This window comes from Salvelinus fontinalis, chromosome 19 (assembly GCF_029448725.1).
Source record: "Salvelinus fontinalis isolate EN_2023a chromosome 19, ASM2944872v1, whole genome shotgun sequence".
In the NCBI taxonomy this organism is placed as follows: domain Eukaryota; kingdom Metazoa; phylum Chordata; class Actinopteri; order Salmoniformes; family Salmonidae; genus Salvelinus; species Salvelinus fontinalis.
Window position 1 is genome coordinate 2,401,806 of NC_074683.1, and position 15,059 is coordinate 2,416,864.

The window sequence follows — 15,059 nt, forward strand, 5'->3', positions numbered from 1 at the left end:
CATGCTACGTCCCCATGAGCACAGCTGCGCACGTATGTTCTTGGATATATAGATATCGGTTCTTACAGCGCTAATTAGGGTTGAGAAGGGAGACGAGATGACGGCGAGGAAAGACGCTTTCCAACCACTGTCCAGCTCTCGCATCCCGGAGAGGAAGGGAGCGGCTGACCGGGGGAAGACTAACCCGGACTGGTCTTATCCTTTCCCGCAACAGGAGCCGGAGAAAGGCCATTCGACAACGGGGATCCATGCCCATGTCGTGGGGGCTGTCGGGGGCTCCGGGGCCGTGGATGAGTCTTCAGACAGCGAGGGAGAACAAGAAGGCCCGCAGAAACTCATCCGGAAAGTGTCGACCTCCGGACAGCTCAGAAGCAAGGTAAGAAAATACACTTATCTGTCTTTATTTTTGTTCGCTGCCTCGACTTGATTCTTGTTTTGGAAAAATAAGCGACACGATTTTGTATTGTGCGTCTTTTTGTAGTATTGTATCGGTAGCCCAGTCCATGTTGTTTTTATGGAAGCAAATACAAGGTAATGACACCCACCTTGACAACCAGCACATGATTCGGACTGTCATACCTTGTAATTTTATGCAACATTTGACCGTAGAATAAAATAGATTCGCAAAAATATATATATTGAAAAAAAATATGTGGAAAGCATTGTGAGCTGTGGAAAGCCTGTGGAAAGCCAAGTCTTTGCTCTACAGGCAGCCTACTTGTTTTGAGATATCAGGAACTCTGCTATTATAGCCTACCCCCATTCTGTACATGTGTTCAAATAGATGTGAATAGCTTAAAACCATTTTCTTTCACATTGTAGAAATACAAATTATTTATTGGAAGCTTTATAAAGCTGAACTTTTTTCATGAAACAACTCAAACTGACACTACATGATAACCTACAAATAAGCAAAAGCAGAAAAGAGCCACTCAGTTATTGACAGGTTTACTCCACCCCACCTTCATTATTAAAGTAGGTGTTTATATTTAAGTGATAAGGGCCCACTGGGCTGGGGAATAGGGCTTTGTTATGGTTATTTACCTACCTGACAATAGAACAAACACTTGAAGTAGGCCAACGTCTTGTCATAGGTGCGTAGGAGTCTCAAGTTGAATCGTTGAAGAAACTCCTGCACGCTGGGCCTTATTTACCAAAAGATTGTAGAAAAGAGCATGAAATTGTTTGTTTGATAAATGAGGGCCACTGTATGTACAGTACCGAAACGTTGTGCTTCAAGGAATGTTTATATGCATTTAGGTTACACACAGTGTGCAGGGTTCCCTTCACTATAATGACCTTAGAATAACTCTGGTGTGTAGCTTTACATACAGTATAGTAAACAAATGTAGCCTAATGCTTACAAACATTAGGCTACAAAAGGGACAGTATAATAGCACTAGGTAAAGAATTAAGAAAAATAGACAGAGAGATGAAAGAAAGATTAAAAGGAAATCTTATCATCAAATATGAGCAATGAAACCAGTGAGAAAACAGATATCAAAAAAGGAACAGCACACCATATTGCAGCTAGAGTTGAAAATATATTGTATTATAGAGATTGATGTCTGTCTATATTGTGTTCTGTAAACATTAGGCCACTGATCTGTCTTATAACTCGCATAGGATAGTTAAAAATAAGTTTGGCTACAATATGCTGTCCTAACGTTCTAAAATGTTACCAAGATGACATAGTCCACTGAACCCCCTTTTATCCTCAAAAGAGTCAGAGTTAATCTTACCAAAAATTATAAACCTGTAGCTAATATAGACTTTTTTTTCATGAACAAGTCTTCACTACCTAATTGTAGATATAGCTAAGGTGTTTTGTGGTGGTAGAACCAGTGGCGGTTGGTGCCGTTTAAGATGAGGGAATATTTTTGTTTTGTTTTTATGAACATGGCCTTATTTCTATTACAGCATATTGGATGACTGTCATTCATATCCATTCACCCAGCTCAATGTAACATCAGTAGATTTAGGCTACTACATGATACTCAAATTTTCCCTCTAACCATCATGAGGTTGCCACAACCTAGTCAATGAATGAAAGTTTATGACGTAGGTGCATAGGTTGAGAAAAATTGGAGTAATCAAGGTGACAGACATTGACACGTTCAATACCGCCTTGCACAATCTTGCTTGTATCTAGATGATCTAGGATGTAATCATTAGAGTTTCTATTGGACAAATTCAGGTATGTTTATCCCCGTTTCGTTCCGTTTACTTCCATTTGAGAACGTTTTTCAACAGAATCAGTGGAATGAATACACCCCTGATCACACGCAAACACAGTTAACTTTCATAACAGCCACATACAAACAGCATGGTCCTTTTGATCGTTGGATAATTCCTTCTCACATCTACGTGCTCTCCTCTTCATCTTTTACCTTCGCTTGTTGACTTCAGTGCACAACACATCAGCTGTCTGTGACCAGGCAAAAAAATCTTTCCTTCATATCATGTTCACTATCCGCTACACCCAGCCTACATCGTCGTCACCATATTAGCTAACGTCAACATAGTTACTAGAACTAACGCGTTAGTAAACCCGCTACAATCATGCAGTACAGTGTACAGTTAGCAAGCAGTTTAGCAGTTACACCGGCGGGCCCTGGTGGCAATAAATGCATAAAACCAAAAGCTTATCTTGACTTGGAAGAGTTCCAGTGTTGGATAGGTAACATAGCATCCCTCTCTGTTTAAGCTGGGTGTTTGAGTAGGCTAAACTAGCTAGCTGCATTCACTAGCTAAGTGAAAGTTTAAAAAAATACAACTAAATATCTCTCTCTCTCTTGCATCCACTTAATAATGGAAGAAATGTATTTGTTCAAAACGGTTCAATTATTGTCTTTCTCTTTGAGTCAACTACTCACCATGTTATGCACTGCAGTGCTAGCTAGCTGTAGCTTAATGCTTTAAGTACTAGATTAATTCTTGATTGGGTGGGCAAAATGTCAGTTAATGCTGCAAGAGAACTGATAGGTTGGAGGACGTCCTCTTGAAGTAGTCATAATTACTGTGTAAGTCTATAGAAAGGGGTGAGAACCATGAGCCTCCTAGGTTTTGTATTGAAGTCAATGTTCCCAGAGGAGAACAGAAGCTAGCTGTCCTCCAGCTACACCATGCTGCTACCCTGCAGTGCTGTTGAGGCTACTGTAGACCTTCATTGCAAAACAATGTGTTTTAACCCTTGTGTAGTCTTAACATTCTGTATACTCCCCTTGTCCTAAGGGTAAAAAATTACCCGCTTTCACTAAACCCATAAAATAAAGCAGATTAATTTAATTTTAAACCCCAAATCTATTTTGCATAAAGAAACAACCTGTCATTCATCACAAACTTTGTGAATATCTGGGTTTTCCCTCTTCACAATGCAGAAAGACTGCATTTAAACAGTGGATCATAATTGTTTTCTTTACTAAAGTAGAGGTTTGTTATTTTATTATTATTGCTAAAGGTACTGCATCAAATCAAATCAAATTTTATTGGTCACATACACATGATTTGCAGATGTTCATGCGAGTGTCGCGAAATGCTTGTGCTTCTAGTTCCGACCATGCAGTAATATCTAACATGTAATCTAACAATTTCACAACAACTACCTTTTACACACAAGTGTAAAGGAATGAATAAGAATATGTACATATAAATATATGGATGAGCGATGGCCGAACGGCATAGGCAAGATGCATAGAGATGGTATAGAGTACAGTATATACATATGAGATGAGTAATGTAGGGTATGTAAACATTATATAAAGTGGCATTGTTTAAAGTGACTAGTGATACATTTATTACATCCAATTTTCAATTATTAAAGTGGCTAGAGATTTGAGTCAGTATGTTGGCAGCAGCCACTCAATGTTAGTGATGGCTGTTTAATTAACAGTCTGATTGCCTTGAGATAGAAGCTGTTTTTCAGTCTCTCGGTCCCAACTTTGATGCACCTGTACTGACCTCTCCGTCTGGATGATGCGGGGTGAACAGGCAGTGGCTCGGGTGGTTGTTGTCCTTGATGATCTTTTCGGCCTTCCTGTGACATCGGGTGGTGTAGGTGTCCTGGAGGGCAGGGAGTTTTCCCCCAGTGATGCATTGTGCAGACCTCACTACCCTCTGGTGAGCCTTACAGTTGTGGGTGGAGCAGTTGCCGTACCAGGCGGTGATACAGCCCGACAGGATGCTCTCGATTGTGCATCTGTAAAATTTTGTCAGGGTTTCTTGTGACAAAAAAAAGGTGCATAGGTGTAAAAAATTTTTTAGAAAGAGATAGCACTTGTATAGCCTAAGAAAGTAGCAGAAATCTGCAGAAAGTAGTTTTGAATGGTTTTTATTCAAGGGAAACAATCACAGTCTTGAACTATTTTGGCAACATAGTGATATATTCTTATATACTGTACAATGAGGAATTCAACTACAAAATACTAGTCTTCTCCCATTTGTTTAACCCCCACCCACAAGGTGTATAAACAAAAACAATAAATAATTATAAAATAAGATAATAGATACAAAACAAAAACGTGAAGAACATAAATCAATCAACTCTAATTAGCACATGTAGGACAGTATGCAAGTGTGTGTGCATGGACATTGCAGGTGTATTTCTCACATGTGCAGCACATAGTATTTGTTTTACAGTCCTTCTTTGGGGGGCAGAATTGGCATCTCCTCTTTTTGCCTGCCCCAGCTGCAGCCTCAGGTGGATCCGGACAAGATTCAGCCCCCTGAACTGCTTTCACAAGTGCTGTAGAGTCTGCTGTGCAGGGGAGGCGCTCCCTTCTTTGAATGTGTGGGGTTACAAGTGCCTTTCCCAGCTGCTCCAGGAACACCCTCCTCTTATTCTGCTTATCAGGCATCCAGGTAGGGTTGATCTTGTTCCATATCACGAAGGCATTGTATGAGGACACATCAATGATGTTATGGAAGATGACCAGGGGCCAGCGGACAGTCATCCTCCTGCAGCTGTAAGTTCGAATCACCTTGTCCAGGTTGTCCACACCTCCTTTGTTGTGGTTGTAGTCCAAGATGATGGCTGGCTTCCTGTCCTCACGATCACTGATCTCAGCCGTTTTGTGCAGTGTGCTCAGGAGGACCACATTCTTGTTCCTTTTTCTGAGGTTAGAAACTAGAGTGGAAGGCAAAGTTTGATGAGAAGTCCTCTCTCCCCCTTGTTGCGAGGAGTACAGGGGGGAGCTCAGGCTTGTTCTTTCTAACTGTGCCAACCATGGTGATCTTCCTCTTCAGGAGCTGCTGGCTGAGTTCATAAGAGGTGAAGAAATTGTCACGTGACATTGTGCCCCCTAAGTCCATCTGTCACATCAAGCACAACCCGTATCCCCTGCTTCTTCTCCGGGCCTCCACTGGTTGGCTTCCCTGTGTAAATTTGCATCTTCCAAGCTTAGCTGGATTGTGCGTCACAGGCCACCCATATCTTGATGCCATACTTTGCTGGCTTGCTGGGCATATACTGCCGGAAAGGACAGCAACCTTTTGACAAAAGAGATTACTATCAGTAATTAGTATCAGTGTCACAGAAAACAATCACATAAATCAATGATATTACAGCGATACATAATAAAATGAACAGTGAAAATCACTTACATTACAGATATCAAAATAAAAATGTACCTCTGAATGGAACCAGTTGCTCATCCACTGTTACTTCAGGCCCAGGGTTGTACATGGATGGCAGACGCTCCACCCACTTCTCCCAGACCTCTCTTAGAGAGTTTGTCTCTCACACGTCCTGCAGGTCTTGACTCACGGTTATCAAATCATAGCCTCCTTATGACATGTTGTGCTGCATTCCTGCCCTGGTTGTCATATAGTGACGAGGACCATGTTATTTTGCTGTTCTTTAACAAAAATGTCTCTCTTTCAGCTTGGGGAATTTCTTCTTCATCTGAAGATGATGCATCTTGCTCTGGGTTGTATTCTTCCCCATCTTCTTCTTCAGATACCTCCTCCTCTTCTAAATCATTGTTCTCTCGTTCCTCCTGGACATCTGAAAAAATCAGATCATAGAACTTTTGGGCTATGAACAATCCACTCATGGCTTCAGCAAAGAAAGAACTGGGGGGACTGTCATCTGCAGCACCTTTATAGCATCTGACTGCATTCCCCATTAGTAAACAATGCTTTCAAGAAATTTTTATTTTGTCTGAAATGTTGTTCATTTTGTCTGAAATTGTTTTCATTCTGTCTGTCAACTTGAGTCATGTGTGGGGTCATGGAGGAGAGATGCTGCACATGCACAATAACATTTTAGTTTTGTCTGAGTTCAATCAGTAGCACACAATTTCAATTTCTCATTTTGTGTGTGTGTGTGTGTGTGTGTGTGTCTTTGTGGTTTTTGTGGTGTGTAAATGATTTTCTAACTACTGGGTCAAAAATGACCCTAAGACAATCTTTGCACCCTGGTGGTGTACAGCTTTCATGGAAATATGAACAAAGGCGATGTTTCACTTTTTCTAATGTTGGGGTCACTCTAGGAAAAGTAATCAAATTTCAAGTTGAAAAAATACAATTTAGGGTTTTTTGTTATATTTTAAGGTGTGTGTGTGTGTGATGTATACATGGTGTGTGGAATGTAGTTTGAATGTTTACAATAGCTAGAGAAATGGTCAGAGATGGGCAGATGAGAGTGTGAGAGAGAAAGAGAGACAGACTGAATGAGTGACCTGTATATATCTCTGTCTACCTGCGTGTGTCCCACTCCCAGGGCAGTAGATGGTTTGTGTGTGTGTGTGCACAGAAGGGAATTAATGGAGCAGCACGCTGGCTCTGATTGTTGTTCCGAATCTGGTTGTTTGCTCAACCCATGGATGCAGTGTGTGTGTGTGTGTGTGTGTGTGTGTGTGTGTGTGTGTGTGTGTGTGTGTGTGTGTGTGTGTGTGTGTGTGTGTGTGTGTGTGTGTGTGTGTGTGTGTGTGTGTGTGTGTGTGTGTGTGTGTGTGTGTGTGTGTGTGTGTATTTGCTCACTGCCTGCATCTCTGTCTGAGGAGATTCTGCCCCTCTCCTCCCACCATCTCTCTGGTTGCCCAGGACTACTACCACATCCCTGTCCCCTGATTGGCTGGCGCCATGGCAACGCTGCCTGAGGAAGACCTCGGTAGGCCAAGAGACATTGTACCATGGGTGTTCTGTTCTGCCGTGTGTTATAGACAGTAATTACCAGGTTTCACCCAGCTAATGATAATATGGTAATTTAGCTTTAGCAGATGCTATTATTCAAATCACCATACTATAAGTAGCCTATAGTAAGTACTGTACATAGTAGGTACTATACAGTTAGTAAGTTAAGTTAGTAAGACCATGGTTCCTCATTATATGACCCACGTCTCTGGTGTTGCAAAGACTACGTACATCTAACCAACTTGGACTTACTGTCTAGGGCTTTTGCTTCTAACTGAAACGGAGTTGTACTTATAGCTAGTGATCTGTGAAAGTGCCTGTTTGTGCTTAGTTTATTCAAGTTTTTTTTTGCCAACTGTAGGTCGGATTCTGGATTTGTGTCATGACAACAAGATATCTAACAGCCACAGGGAAAGAAGCCCAGAACACAGGCGAACACACGCACCTACAGACACACACACACACACACACACAAACTGGACAGCACATCACATCACCTGGGGCTGAGTCTGTTAGATGCGTTGGTTAGATGCATATTTATATACTAGATTCTTAACAGAGTTCACTGTAATATATCTACTGCTGTACATATCATTCTTATCATATCTGTTTGGTTTATGTAAGCATACATTGAATTTGGATTACTGATACCGTGTTATTTGGGTTGGTAATTGGATATCATTCTGACATTCTTGATTTCTTGTTTCTAGTTTTTGATGATTCATTATTTGTGTACTTGTTTGACATTTTCCTCTACTGTTAGGAGCTAGTAACACAATCATTTCACTGCACCCGCTATAAAATCTGCTAAACTGTGTACACGGCCAATACACTTTGATTTGATTTGAGTCCACCACTGACATGGAGAAAGAGAGAGAGGGACAGAGGGCGAGAAGTAACAGCTCGCTCTTCATCCACCAGATCTACCTTACTCGTTGTAGAATTGTGCTAACACTACTATTGACTCTGGATGTGAGTATCTGATTCCCATTAAGAGCTGTCGGTTATTATTACATTGGATATCTAAACAATAGTTTTTGAGAGTTTGTTATGTCTGGAATAGTAAAATATCAACATGAGTAAATAACACTGATGGGTATTTAGCTCTACCTACATGTACATATTACCTCAATTACCTCGACTAACCTGTGCCCCCTGCACATTGACTCTGTACCGGTACCCTGTGTAAATAGCCTCGCTACTGTTATTTTACTGCTGCTCTTTAATTATTTGTTATTTTTCTATGTATTTATTTATTTTTACTTACTTATTTTATTACTTAACACTTATTTTTATTAAAACTGCATTGTTGGTTAAGGGCTTGTAAGTAAGCATTTCACTGTAAGGTCCACTACACCTGTTGTATTCTGTGCATGTGACAAATAACATTTGATTTTGATTTATATAATTACAGTGAGATGAACTTGATGAATATAATATAATGAGAAGTATACTGTAGTCTTTCTTATCCTGACAGTCTGAGAGTGGATGGGAAAGGAAAGGGAAAGGGGGATACCTAGTCATTTGTACAACTGAATGCATTCAACTGAAAGGTGTATTCCGCATTTAACCCAACCCCTCTGAATCAGAGATGTACGGGGGGCTGCCTTATTGGCCCTGTTCTGTAAGCACTAATGGGCCATGCATGAAGGGAACCTGATACTGCCATTGGAAAACTAAGTGTCTGTCACTCAGATGTCCATGACTGTGTGTGTGTTTATGTGTGTGTTTCCAATCCAAAAATCCCTGCACTAAGCAGACAAACCTAGACACAACTGTCACAAAACACAAAATTCCTGGCAGTTTGTGATGGGTGAACTGAGCTCAGTGAGCTGAATCTTTACAATGTGTGTGTGTGTGTGTGTGTGAGTCGTAATACATGCTGACCGTTGGTAATTGAAAGCACAGAGAGAGAGGGAGTGTCTGGGCCTCGGTGACACTGACCGGTCTTTATTCACATCTATTTCCTAGTCATCCTGTGTGTGCGTGCTGGTGCTAAGAGAGGTCTGTATTGTAGAGACAAAACCGTCTTTTAGAGATAGTAACAACCTAAACACATTAGGTTGTTAGTGCGTCTCTCCTCCCCTTCTCTCTCCTTCCTTCTCCTCTTGCGAGCCTTCCTCTGTGCAGTCGCTTGCTGTTTTGTTTTTTTCCCTCTCCCGCCCTTCTCCAGCATCCTCTGCTGGAGGGAGGTAATTCTAAGCCTGTGTTCTGTTCTGCCTCCCCCTCACACACAACGATACAGTGTCGTTAGAGACAGGAAAATTAGCCAGCAACCGCTGACGAGGTGTAATCCCCACCGCCCTCCAAGGCCTCAGTTTAAGGTTTCACTGATAGGTCTTTTTTTTAAATCTAGAGCAGTGGCGTGTCCAGGGGGTGGCACAGGGTGGCCATCAGTGGAGGTTGCTGAGGGGATATAATAATAATGTCTGGAACAGAGCGAATGGAATGGCATCAAACACAAAGAAACAATGTGTCTGATTTATTTGATACCATTCAACTTATTTCGCCCTAGCCATTTCCACGAGCCAGTCCTCCCCAATTAAGGTGCCACTAAACCCCCCCCCCCCCTGAAATCTGATTGGAAACCCCAGTGGCCCCCCGATAAATTCAGAATCTCTGAATATATTGATGATTTTGACAAAGACCCACACCGATAGCAAGACTCATCAATCTCACCGGAGAAAGTATCCGAGAGAGCGAAACAGCGACCCTCTGTCATAGTATGTGTAGCACATGTATCTGATGCTGTCTTGCCAAAAATAATATGTCATATCATGTGAATTTTATCATGTGAAATGTTCCAAAAACACGTTTTCAAATCGTGTAATTTTCCACAATGTGAAATCATGTGGTTCAACATGTGATAACATGAAACTACACTGTTAGCAATTGCTGTTAATTTGTGTAATATTTTGGGCATTTTAAGGCACATTTCTACAGTAATAGGATACTATATTAGTGTTTTGCTATATATTTACTCTCAATTGCAATGCACTTGGGTAGGCTACTTTTTGGTCCGTCCTGCAAATTAACTTGGCATGCCTTACTTGTAATTGCATTTAATTTAAGTATAGTTTAGATGCACTTATTATTTTATAGTAAGTTAACAGCTACTGAGTTGCAATGAAAATATTGGAATACATTTGAATGTATTTCTACAGCTGAACTGTATTTTGAAAGTAAATATACAACAACAAACTGTATTCAGGAAATAGACAGGAAATCCAATTCTACATCCAATTATTTTCAATGCTGAAAAATGTGATCTACTTTCTGAATTGACTGGACTTTAACTTAACATTGGTTAGCACACTTGAGATACAACCACACCTGGGATTTGAACTCACAACCTCTTGGACGCCAGTAACCTGAATATCCTGCTTTGCCACTAGGTCTATCACCATGACAGAGACCAACCACGGATTTATTGGGAAGAATACATTTCTGCACTTTCCCAGAATCAAGTCAATAATTGTGCGATTATCACCAACGAAAAAGTAGCAGTGCTCAGGGACACTTGCCATTAAGGCCTAGATTCAATCAGAGCAAGTGTAAACAGGCAATAGCCGACACCTGCATAGCTGGTGTTTTGGCAGTGTCGGAGGCGTAACTGCGTTATGGTACAGTGTTTTTCCCTGCTGTATAAAAAGGTCAAAGGTACACATAAGGTATCTTCATACACATATGTGACAGACCGCCTTGATTCGGTATTATGTAGCAAAATAAGAACATTATTATTTTTTTTACATTGGATGAAAGTAGAGACAAAATGGTATATCATACACTGCATTTGAGGAACAATGGGAAAGTAATTTTGCTATGAAAGTTGTAACCCAACTTTTTCAGAAAAATGTCCCTTGAATATTTTGGTACACCTACTGAAGAGCTCTTTTGTCTACACCCATTCAGCATTGTTCACACCCTCTTAAGCCTTAGCCCCACCCATCTCTTTAAGGAGTCAAATCAAATCAAATTTTATTGGTCACATACACATGGTTAGCAGAGGTTGTTGTGAGTGTAGCGAAATGCTTATGCTTCTGGATCCGACAGTGCAGCCGTATCTAACAGGTAATATCTAACAATTCCACAACAAAACCTAATACACACAATCTAGTAAAGGAATGGGATAAGAATATGTAAATATAAAATATATGGATGAGCAGTGACAGAGCGGCTAAGATGCAATAGATAGAATAGATAGTGTAGGATACAGTATATATATATGAGATAAGTAATGCGAGATATGTAAACATTATTAAAGTGCCATTATTAAAGTGCCATTATTAAAGTGACTAGTGTTCCGTTTATTAAAGTGGCCAATGATATCAAGTCTGTAGGTAGGCAGCTGCCTCTCTGTGTTAGTGATGGCTATTTAACTATCTGGTGGCCTTGAGATAGAAGCTGTTTTTCAATCTCTCTGTCCCAGCTTTGATGCACCTGTACTGACCTCGCCTTCTGCATGGAAGCGGGGTAAACAGGCAGTGGCTCGGGTGGTTATTGTCCTAGATGATCTTTTTTGTCTTCCTGTGACATTGGGTGTTGTAGGTGTCCTGGAGGGCAGGTAGTTTGCCCCCGGTGATGCGTTATGCAGACCGTACCACCCTCTGGAGAACTCTGCGGTAGTGGGCCCGGAAGGATGCCCTCGATTGTGCACCTGTAAAAGTTAGTGAGGGTTTTCGGTGACAAGACACATTTTTTTCAGCCTCCTGAGGTTGTGTGTGAGGTCATGTGCTGAAGGTCAGCCTACAATAAGGAAACATTTCAGGTAAACAGAAAGTGACCAGATAAAAAACATTTTTCCATGGCTAAACCAACTAATCTTGTAATTTAACAGTTGTATTTGTATTGACAGATGGCATACACGTTTGTTATTAAGGCACATCAAATTTAAAAGGCATTTCTGCCCAAAAAAAGCATTTTGATAAAAAATTGAAATAAACATTTGGCAGATATTGTCACATTAACTTCACATTAAATCACGTGATAACATGAGAAATGCATGTGTTTTTTCCCCCAAGGGGTGTGTGTTTTTGTAAAAGAGTATAAAGCCCAGTTCAGATACAAGAGACGAGACTCACAATGGTCTTATGGACTTTTAGAACAAAGTTTGCTTGATCTGAACAGTCCTGGAGTTTCCAAAATTCAACATTTCAAATCTTAGTTGAAGACTTGCGATGAGACAGGTCCCTTTATGTAACGTAGGCACAGGGAGTCAGGAAACAAGTTCAGTTATTGAGTTTAATAATAATTTACATGGAACTATAAACAATAATACCTGAAGACTACTAACAGAAGAGTACTATATAGAGCAGGCCTGGGCAATTCCAGTCCTCGGGGGCCTGATTGGTGTCACACTTTCCCCCCATCCTTAGCAAACACACCTGATTTAAACAAATTTTTAACTGAAGATCAATACTAGTTGATTATTGGAGTCAGGTGTGTTAGCTGGGGCTGGGGCAAAAGTGTGACACCAATCAGGCCCCCAGGCCTGGAGTTGCCCAGGCCTGATATAAAGGGTGAGTAATCAAGGGAGTAATTAAGAACATTGTTCCAGACCTCTTCTGCGCACCTGAACCACTCCCCGCAGGAGCTTCGGTCTGGCTCGGGGTCCACGGAGCCAGTGCTGGCTGATAACCCAGAACACACTGGAAGGGAGTCAGCCCGGTGGAGGAGTGACGCAATGAATTCTGAGTGTATTCCGCCCAGGGAAGGAATCGGGCCCACTCCCCCTGCTGGTCCTGACGGTGTCTTCTCAGGATCCTCCGTTGAGCGCCGGAGAGGGGGAGCGGGAGAAGACTCGACACTTTAGCCAATCAGAGAACAGTTCACTGACGTTCTGTGTTCAGACAAGCAGCTTGCTAACTAGCCAAGGAGACGCTAGATAGCTGTTTTGCTGCAGTAATACTGTAGCTAGCCTAGCTTGCTGATATTTCTCTGACAAGTCAGAAAGTGTATAGTGTTTCTGGTTTATTCATGAGACTCGTTTGCTACAATACCTTACTACAAGGGACAACTTTGTTTCAAAGTTTCATCACGTCATTGAAAGAAGCACCGTTACCGTGGAAACGGTCGCAACTATGCGTCTCGTCAACTCGATCTGAATGCCCGGTCTCCAGTCAGCTGTTCTACAACACACAATTATACAACTTTCTAGTTTTGTCTTGTCTCGTCTTCTGTTGTAGGGTTGAACCAGGGTTTACAGAGTTGGACGTGAAGATGTGCCGAGCCAGCTATGTTGTGTGAATTTGCTACATTATTCTTAGAGCAGGCCACTATAATTGGCAGGTAGCCTAGCGGTTAAGAGCATTGGGCCAGTAACTGAAAGGTTGCTGGTTTGAATCCCTGAGCCGACAAGGTGGACAAATCTGCTGTTCTCCCCTTGAGCAAGGCAGTTAACCCCCAACAACAACTGGGTGCTGTTGATGTCGTTTAAGGCAGCCCCCTCCACCTCTCTGATCTGGAGGGGTTGGGTTAAATGCTGAAGACACATTTTGGTTGAATGCATTCAGTTGTGCAACTTACCAGGTATCCCCTTTCCCTACATCTGGTTTTGACAGGCCTAAAGCAGAAACATGTGTCCCCATGAAGACATAGCTCAGGCCTACAGTAAAACTGTCTTGTTATACAGACTCTGGTCGGCTCAAAAACAACCTTTTGGCTTTTTATGAATGGAGGAATTGAAGTGTAGCCTACTGTGTATTTGGATCCGAGCTACAATGCTCAGTGACTGATTTTCTGAACCTGAAAAAATCATTCATCATTCTATGTCACTTACCTGTCCATTGAACTGGACTCTTGTACTAGAATCCCAAACAGCTCCCTTCTTAGACCTAGCACTACCATATGGAACTGTCCTTTTTAGCATGGCCATAAATTGACCTCTGAGACCAATTTAGAATCAGAATGTGTTCCCTTGTAGCCTTTTGGATGGTGTGTGTATGTGTGTGTGCACGCATGTTATCTCTGTCCAGCCCCCTGGATTCTGTTAGGTTAGAAGCAGCAGAGTTATATGTCCGGTGCTTATCAGATATATGTCCGGTGCTTATCAGATATATGTCCGGTGCTTATCAGATATATGTCCGGTGCTTATCAGATATACCTCAATGGCTGTTAAGCTCAGTTTTACAGTAGAGTCCTTTTACAGTAGAGACACAGGACTAATACTGATGTGTGTGGTACTGAATAGGGCAGAGGGCTCAGGGATATGGTTATCCTCTAAAAAGAGGCATGATGTTAGGAGCTATAGGAGCTGGTTTGTGGCCCTGTAGCAGGCTTGTGGCTAGGGGGATATGGCTGGTGTTAGGAGCTGGTTTATGTCCTAACTGTAGCAGTGTAGCAAGCAGACTAGAGGCTGGATATGATATCCTCAGGGACAGGATGCAGGCCTGTTCTTTTCATTTACCCTTTCAGGGAACTCCTGCCTGCTCCGCTCTTATCCCCACAGCACAGCTGCTGGACTCATTGGAGCTCAGCCTTTGTCCATTGTGTGTTTCAATATTCAGGCCAGGGAGAGGTGTGTGTGCGTGTACATTACTTGGTGGTAAGGTTAGTTCAGTTCTGTCTGGCAGCCCTGCCCTCCCCAGTAACAGGGGAACGTGTGTGTGTGTGTGTGTGTAGCAGAGGAACAGGCTAATAATAGATTGCTTCTGGCCCAGTTGGCCACAGGAAGGAGATGGAGACAAGGAGAGGAACTATGGGGGCCAAAGAGGGACAAACTAGAAAATAGAACAGCAAACTGGAGCAAAGCTACTTTTTGTCTCGCCTGGCATAAAAGTTATACTTCTGACTTTATTATGAGGGACTTTTGCAGCCGTCTTGCATCCCCATCTCCACTCTGGCCTCTTTTCATAGTAGAAGAATACGTACAAGCTGGTCTGCAAAGCTTGTTTCAGCCTTGTCCAATATTTATAGTAAAGTAAGTA

General features: G+C 41.9%; 1 protein-coding gene across 8 annotated transcripts in view; it reads left to right on the plus strand.

The window, feature by feature from the left end:
- The window catches only part of dgkh (diacylglycerol kinase, eta), an 81,750-nt gene that overhangs the window by 1,399 nt on the left and 65,292 nt on the right, over positions 1-15,059 (plus strand). For 6 of the 8 annotated variants that reach the window (XM_055870344.1, XM_055870348.1, XM_055870345.1 and 3 more), the window contains exon 1: positions 98-376. In XM_055870344.1, coding sequence (XP_055726319.1) covers positions 98-376 — 279 coding nt within the window. Of the gene's footprint in view, positions 1-97; positions 377-15,059 lie in introns of those variants that run through there. The other 2 variants (XM_055870346.1, XM_055870347.1) reach the window with 1 other exon arrangement.